The 8,587-nt window shown below is 33.9% G+C and overlaps 2 protein-coding genes across 5 annotated transcripts in view; one reads left to right on the top strand and one right to left on the bottom strand.

Annotated features, from left to right (window-relative positions):
• Window positions 1-8,587, bottom strand: part of LOC108736724 (heparan sulfate glucosamine 3-O-sulfotransferase 1) — a 135,512-nt gene that overhangs the window by 9,520 nt on the left and 117,405 nt on the right. For all 4 annotated transcript variants that reach the window (XM_025974191.1, XM_025974192.1, XM_025974190.1 and 1 more), the window contains 2 exons: window positions 2,839-3,078; window positions 57-285 (listed from right to left, as the gene is read on the bottom strand). In XM_025974191.1, the coding sequence (XP_025829976.1) occupies window positions 57-285; window positions 2,839-3,078 (469 nt within the window). The remainder of the gene's footprint in view (window positions 1-56; window positions 286-2,838; window positions 3,079-8,587) is intronic.
• The window catches only part of LOC108736720 (chymotrypsin-2-like), a 172,427-nt gene that overhangs the window by 103,165 nt on the left and 60,675 nt on the right, over window positions 1-8,587 (top strand). Inside the window, exon 3 of the mRNA XM_025974194.1 lies at window positions 6,990-7,073. Coding sequence (XP_025829979.1) covers window positions 7,041-7,073 — 33 coding nt within the window. The 5' untranslated portion in view covers window positions 6,990-7,040. The remainder of the gene's footprint in view (window positions 1-6,989; window positions 7,074-8,587) is intronic.

The following is an 8,587-nucleotide window of genomic DNA, read 5'->3' as shown; positions in this document are numbered from 1 at the left end:
TACTTGATTGATTAAAAAGTATGACACGGAATTCTGATTAATAACAACAAAGTTACCTCTGGCGTAACGAAGTAGCTGGGACTTTTTTCAATTGTGATTTGTTCAGGATACGAATGAGGCATCTTCATCCTGTACCAATCCAAGCCCCTGTAGTAATTTTCATCCCTGTCGAAAAAGTGAACTTCCCCCGCAGCTTTTTGAATTGCCGGATGGAGAGATAGCATCTCCAGTAGAGCCCGGGTGCCACACTTTCTCACCCCTATTATTATCGCCTGAGGTAGTCTCCTAAAAGAAAATACAAAATAAATTAACGCGCCCTCAACTAATCCAGAACGCACGATATACATACGAGGGGTGGCTGAAAAAGTTTTGAGCTTAGGGCTTTAAAATGCAGACTGAAATTTATAAAAAATATGTATCTCTATCTAATCTTTCTCTACTTTAATACACTTGTTACATTTGTCATAAAGGGCTGTTAAAGTATTTATTTCTTCGTCGCTCGAAAATGAATTCGTCCTGGGAGGTTTCTGTCTTTCTTAGGGCACGTCTTCCAACTTGCACAGTGTGCACGGGTGCATTGTCCTGTAAGAACAAGACTCCTTTCGCCAATTTGTCAACCACTTGACGCACTTTTAATAGTACCCATTTATTGCAGTTTTTTTTTTCGGAAGGTAGTTGATGAACAAAATCTCTTCACAGTCCCAAAAACTAGTGACACCGGTGACCGTTTTTCCTTTTCTAGCTACTGCTTTGACACTCGATCATACTTCCGTACCCATGTTTCAATCAGTATTCAATACTGCCAATGCAAAAGGAAAAGTGGTTAGAATTTTCGCCACCGGTGTCTAAAACAAATTTCTGCCCAACGCTGCTTATGCAATGGAGTAAATATTTTTGACATCCACCGCGAGCACCCCCTTTTCATGCGCAAATGATTATATAAAATGTCATCAGTTCATTCTTTGCAAATGCCTATGATTTCAACTGTCTGACAGCTTGATTCTCTGATCTTCTGGAACAACTATACATATTTTTTCAATGTTTTCTTCGGTAACGTAGTTTTTTTAGGCATTTCTACAAATACTTCTGTCGGTTCAAAGCGCAAAACTATTCAGCAGCCCCTCGTATAAGATTCAAATGATTACTTGTTTCTGCATCTAAATTTATTATGAAATATAAATAAAAACAACATATTCTCCAGTGTTCAATTTTTACATGAAGTTTCATCCTAAAAGGTAATCTTCAGAAGAATAATCATTTATAAAGTAATCAGAAAAATTTGATTATGATACGATAAGCTAGAATAAGCCAATTTACAAACTTTTTCTTTGATTTGCATCAAAAGTAATCGAATTTAACACATAACAAGTTGGAATAAGGACGTACTTTTTTCGTCGTTTCATGCAGATCCTGGCGTTTTGAAAGTTAGCTCCTGTAATGTATTCATTTTATTTGATATTATTTTTTCTATTTTGAAAAGAAAAAAGAGAGAAGTAAGTTTCAGAATATAACTCGTAACGAATACGTGCGGTACGTGTAGCGAATATTAGTTTTTGAAAGGAAATATATTTCATGAATATTTAACGAGGTGCAAGAAACATGCCGAACGTCGAAATCAAGGATGAATGTAACGTGGAACACACAATAAAATTTGTTTTAGGTATCTCAGTTTAGTCGAGCAACAAAATTCCAAAAGACGTAAGATGCCACATAACTCTGTATGGACTCATTCATATAACAGCAGTAAAAAGAACGTAAAATTTATTGAAAACTTAATACAATATGCAGCGTTAATAGTAATAATATATCAAAATAATGTTAAATTAATGAGTCTTACCAAGTAATCTATATACAACTTCTTAAATGCCTTAAAATGAGCAGTTATATCTAGGAGCTGTAGATAGTTTATTGGAAAATGGAAAAAATAAGCGAAATTAAAACTCAATTTAACCCACCTAAATCTGTATAAAAAAAATAATAAAGTGGGGCACACAGGCATTAAAACTGTCAATAAATGACCGCCTTTGTTTACATCTATAGATGTAATCATAATTCCGAGATAAAAATGTTCAGTCTCTCAGAGTCTCTTAAAGCGAGACTCGAGTCTCCGTCTATCATCGAGTCTCTCTGGTGTCGCTGAGAGACTGTCGAGAGACTGTCAAAAAAATTGTTTAGGATCTCTGAACGAGAGACTCGAATCTCTTAATAAGTGGTACATATTTCAGAGATCCCAGTCTTTCTGCGAGAGACTCGGGTCTCTCAATTTTTCAGTTTTATTCATTCACCCTCTCTGTGAGAGGTTCGAATCTCTGAAATAACAATTTTATCGTTCAAGTCTCTCATACAGAGTCTGTGATAGATAATTAAAAACCCCTAGGCAATAACTGAGAGACTGTGAGAGACGCTCTCAGAGACGCTGAGTGGCTCTGAAAGATTCTGGGAGACATCATTCAAACAAAATACATTATATATTTTGTTAGCCATTTGTGCCTAGAAAGTTCAAAATAGTTTGAAACCTTTTACAGGGGTGTTTTCAAATATTGTAAAATACAATAATAATGTATCGGATATTTGAGCAAAATACCACTCAATTAGTGCTTCTGATTTGTTAGTAAGGATTGGGTATTATCCTTTGTCACTAAATAGCATCCTTGCTATTCCGTCTCGGAGAGTGAAGTCGATGGAATTAAGCAAAAAGGCGTGTATGCTGCATACTTAATTAACAATTAAGGCTTAATTTAATAAAAGGATTGCAAATGCTGAATGTTTCTCTTAAAGAGGTTTTCGGAAAGAAAGTAGAAGGGCGTTCCTAATGCGTTATTTTGAATAAACATTTACCTGGTAGCGGATGGATAAAATTGTTTCGAAAACAGAAGAGTCGGCGGTCGGGGTCGATCATTGCTAGCAGCCTGGAGACTGTTTAGGGCGCTATCGTAAAGGATATGGAAAGTTAGGAACAAGGACAACAACATAATAACAAGGATGGTCGCAGCCATTTTTGGTCGTGATACACCAACCACGAGGACGCAGTCGGAAGGGTCGCCTTCCACGGACCGCATAGCAGCCCTTGGGAGCCATCTGTAAAAATAATAAAATGAAAAGCTTCATAAACGAAAACAAGTTTCATTTTGTTTATATACAGAACGTCACACACTTGTTTTTGTTTCAAAACGGTTATCTTAGACTTTTACTAATGTTTAAATTATATAGCTTTTAGGGTTCTGTACGTCCGAATTAAAAAAGGAATTCTTATACCCGAGATAAAAATGTTCAGTCTCTCAAAGTCTCTGAAAGCGAGACTCGAGTCTCTCTGGTGTCGCTGAGAGAGAGACTGTCAAAAAAACTGTTTAGCGTCTCTGAAGGAGAGATTCGAGTCGTTCATAGGGAGATCCTGATTTCGTATTCAGTCTCTGAGCCAGAGACTCGAATCTTTGAACGGGTGATCTCTCAATAAGTGGTGTCTCGATAGTCATGGTTAAAATTTTCTAAGTTCAATATATTTCAGAGATCCCAGTCTTTCTACGAGAGACTCGAGTCTCTCAATATTGCAGTTTTATTCATTCAGTCTCTCTGTGAGAGACTCGAATCTCTGAATTAACAATTTTATCGTTCGAGTCTCTCATAGAGAGACTGTGAGAGATCCATAAAAACACCTAGGCAATAACTGAGAGACTGTGAAAGACTGTGAGAGACGCTCTCAGAGACTCAGAGAAACTGGAGAGAGACTGAAAATTTTTGTCTAGGGTAGGATCACTAGTGTGTTTGTCGATCAGTATTTAACGACCAGATAGGGATTTAGTTAAGCAGACTTTAAATGCTCATATTTAATGCACGTAAGGATCTCCTCCCTAATATGTTAAATATGGGCTGTCATTTTGTTGAAAATTTTAACATCGATTTTGAGTTCATGCAATACCAATCCAGCAATTTTCCGCACCTTACCAAGTCGTTGTAAAACGTTCGTGGATTCGTTGACATTGAAATCTCTTCTGCCCACTTTCGTCTTATCAAACTATCATCGCCTTTCGCGGTTGCCATATGAGCCTGATCCTTTCTAATTTAAAATGGATAAACCATTCATGGCAACCTGACATTATCTTTCGCCGAAATAGTAATACGTGAACGCGGATATAACATCCAAAATGTATTATTATCAACTATATATCTGCAGAAGATATTTATTTGACGATACAAAAAATAAAACACCTCTTATCACTTGTATGAATCAAGTTTTTTGCAGTCATTATTTGTATTTAAATGATAGGCTACAAGAACCCCCACTGTTGCCCGTGTATATACTCCGTCAGCATATGATACTCTAAAATTGAATACGAATTGCCCTTATTCTACTCAATATTCACTCAAGTTTTTAAGCTACCTAAAGACATGCAGGTACAGGTAATGAACTAAATTGATACATTTATTGCTTAATAGAGAATGTGAATCATTTCCGACACTAATTGTGGGCCTTTCTCGAAATACATCTAGTAGCAATTGTTTTACTTATGACGATAAGATTTTCCCAATTGTAATAGATAAAGAAACAACCCTTCTTTAATATGCTAATTAATAATAAATAAGGATATTTGAAATTTCACTTTCAGTAATCCTTTTTCTACTTGTTTTGCCGTTATTTGCTATAAAAATGGTTTTGAAAATCGAAATCACTGCTTAGTGTTTTCCTGCAGTAAATTTTTTATGACTTGATGTTTAGAGCGTGCAAGTTTCGATTTTTGTAGTCCTAGGCTCCCTTTCTAAATAGAAATCAATACTCATAAAAAGGACGTAAACGTAAGTCAAGGTCGTTCAAACTAAATCCATACACTCATGTAATATCCATAGGTAAAACTGAACTTTCAGGTAACGTAGTCAGGTGGGTATTATCTCTTTAAGACAAGGATTATGTAAATTTATGCAAAACTTACCGAGTATATGCACACTCCCTTAACTTAAAATAGATATTTATAAAGGGTGATTAAAACTAAAATTCTCAGACAAACATACTGAAGATATTGAATTCTTAATCAAAACTATACAGTTCTAATAATCTTTTTTCAAATCTTATGTAAAAAAACGTAAAGAGTTTCATGAAGACAAAACTTTCGTATAACTATGTAAAACGCTGGTCTTTTACAATCGAACTATCTATTAATGAGTTTTAATACATACAATTTTTTGGGTTTTTGTTCTTGTTAGTTGTTCCATTTTGTAAAAGAGGCACTACCAAAAATATTTAATAAACTGTACATATTAAACGTGCTCTATATATATATATATATACATGTGTATGTATATATACCTGAAAGCAGCAGGAGAAGAGATTATAGAGAATCTACATGGAATAATAAGGAGTATAATGGAAGAAAAAGAAATAAATACGAAGTTAAGGAAGTGAACAGGAGAAATTTATTTCTGAAAAAATTAGCACGATTGAAGGGGTGAGACATGGATGTTCCTTGAGTACAGGTGTTTTCAACCTAGCTTTTGCGGATCTAGAAAATACAATGAGGAAAATTCAAATGGGAGGAGTCATGGGAAAGAAAAAAGTAAGGACAATATCTTACGCGGATGATATATAGTATTGATGAGGAACAATAAAGAGGGGATGACAGAAATGATGAGAAAAATGGAAAGATACATCGAAGAAAGAGGCCTAGATATGAACAGGGATAAATTGAAGATAATGAGAGATAGAAAAGGTGATCAGTATGTTCCACTGCAGTAATATTAAGTAAACATTCGTTTACATTGAAGTATTAGGAAACTTTGCAGTTTTATGGTAAAAATGTAGCTTTCAATTTCGGTATAGTTCCGAACATGTTTCCGATATTCATAAGACGGATGTAGGTCATCAGCCTTCAAGCTTTCCAAATTTATTATTCATATTTTCGTTGAACCTGAAACTGAAAGAAAATCGAACGAAAATAACCATTGCCGCATTCTGTTTACTTATGACACCCTCCAGCTTTCCACATGTGTTCGCAATGTGTAGATACAACCTACGGAGTGCTTTCGTTTCGTGTCCGATGGGACAAGTCCCTGATCTTTGTTTATATCGCCCGGGATAATCTGTTTATACAGATAATTTGGCATTAACCGTTAGTAGAGCCTTATCAGTGAGCGATTTTCCTTGTTTACACAACACCAAATTTAATGTTGTTAGGTAGCAGGTGCGATTGGAGCTACAATTTATCTTAAAAGTGAAGTAACATCAAATAACTGAAACATCATTTTGATAATATGTTCTATTAATTTAACGACTTTTTAGATTTACATACACATAGGTAAAATGAAAAACTAAATATTGTTATTTCCATAAAAATTCAAATAAAATATTTTAAAGAACTTTCAATAGTGGCTAACATTTAATATTAATGTGAAAATTCATTTAATTTTTATCCACTACAAATTACCTCAAATTAAGTAAGAGCGTTGGTGCGTAAAGCCAACGGTCCCGGGATCGATTCCCGACGAGGGTGTGACACTAGCAATAATTTTTCCTCATTAATTTGTAGTGGATAAAAATTAATCCTTAAAATGAATGCTAAACTGTGATCTAGATGCCTAAACCACGTCATTCGCTAATTTCATTTTAAATTGCTACAAAAAATTCCTATAGTGTATAATAAAATGAGGATCGGTACTTTAAATTCAAAGTTTAGTATGAGATGTGACAGATGTCTTGGGTTACTCATCCTTTGCAAGGAACATGGATATTTATGTACATACTACCTATACATAAATAATTGGTTGATTAATTTATTAACCATTTCACACTAGCCATTACTACATGAAGCAGATTTGCAGTCATTATATATTACGTTTCGTTCGTACTTAATTATGAATTATTAATTATGTTTGAGTTTCTCAGTGTCAAGTGTACCGCAAACATCAATTTGCGTTCTAGTGTAATCAATAACGAAATGAACATTTAGTTGTGTACTATGTTTACTAATTTTACTGAATTTGTAATTTCTGGTTTGTTTCAGATAAAGGTAGCTCCTAATATGGAAGTTGTATGGTAAAAATGGAGTTTTGTAATGGAATATAGGGAATTACGTACTATGATAATTGTAAGTAGTTACTTAACTACTTGTACAAATATGTAGATAAACATTTAATTTTTATTATTTTCGTAAAACTGAAATGCATCGTAAAGTACATAATGATAAATTGATAAAGTTGTTCAGCATTCACCGTTAAACAAGTCGCCACAAATAGTAATAAATAATAAATAGATACGACGGTACTGGCGTAATGAGGATTGAAGTGCAGTTTGCAAAAATCTCCTACCAGCACTTGACACACACATCAGTAACGAAATTCCTAATATTCCACATATTTACCTGCAAGTATCATGGGCGTGTCGTAATCTGATTGAAAACATCCTACCCCGAAAAAAAAACTACCCCTCTTTGTTTGGCATGTTCGTGAAAGTCAGCGTTGTTAATCATTAATTTATTATCGAGAGTTGTACCCGTGATATGGCAAAAAGTTTTTATCTCTCCTAAATTTTTAATTCATTAAACGGAATCAGTCAGATGTTGACCGTTTTATAAAACTCTAAGCAATTTCGAACAAAACTGCACAAATACGATAGGGATCTGTAGTTTGTATATTCAAACATTTCAGCCCATTAAATACTTCGTATAGTAATATAGAACTGCAAACAACCGTTATTAATTAAGTCACGAATTAAAATCTACAAATTTTTGGAAATATATGTCTAATGTTTGTTTAAAGTATAACATTAAATAATGGTTGGTTTAGAACATAGTTATTCAGGATGGATTGAGTAGTTAAAATATAAAGCAAAAGATAGGGCAGGGTCCAGAGTCCAGCCTCTGTACGGGTGCAAAACGTGAGCGGTAGGCATAGAAAAGGTTAGAAGCATTTAAAATGTGGTGTTAAAATGCTGCAAAAGATTCATTGAGCGGGCTTTTACTAGCTTTTTAACAGTGTACTGAAAGAGTAAATTACCTTGACCATAGATAATTGTAGTATAAAGATCAAGTTTTAAACAAGCAATCACAACAATAGTAGATTAGAACATTGTTTGAACAATAACACATCTAACAAAACATTAAAGATCTGGAAAGGTGTGGTATATTAGCAGATGCGTATAGTTAGTGTTAACAGAATTGTTTAAATATTTTTCTTTTTAATTAATAAAGTTAGAATGCGCAGTTAAAACGGAACAACGTTCTGTAAGTTAATATTTTGCGTATTTCGTAATTTTTTTTTAATTTACTGCATGTCAGTATCTAAATTAATCTGATTGCACCTACAAGTTCTACTAATTCTGCAAATGACATACGTATACGTATGTACATACCTACACATTTTTAACTTTTTAGCTCAATTCAAAATATCACCTTACTTAAAAGAAAATATTGTACTGTTCTTTAAAACTTTTGATAATTATGTGTGCATATGTTACCGGAATTGTATGAAATCTAGGAATTTCATACAATCCCTAGTAAATGTATACAATTCCGAGGCTATTTAGGAAATCTATCAAATATTTTTTCAAAGATTTTTTAATACACACATATCCTGGGAAAGGTATACATTTCCTAGGAATTGC

This window comes from Agrilus planipennis, unplaced genomic scaffold, assembly GCF_000699045.2.
Source record: "Agrilus planipennis isolate EAB-ADULT unplaced genomic scaffold, Apla_2.0 scaffold119, whole genome shotgun sequence".
Lineage (NCBI taxonomy): Eukaryota > Metazoa > Arthropoda > Insecta > Coleoptera > Buprestidae > Agrilus > Agrilus planipennis.
This window is presented reverse-complemented; position numbering and strand designations above follow the sequence as displayed.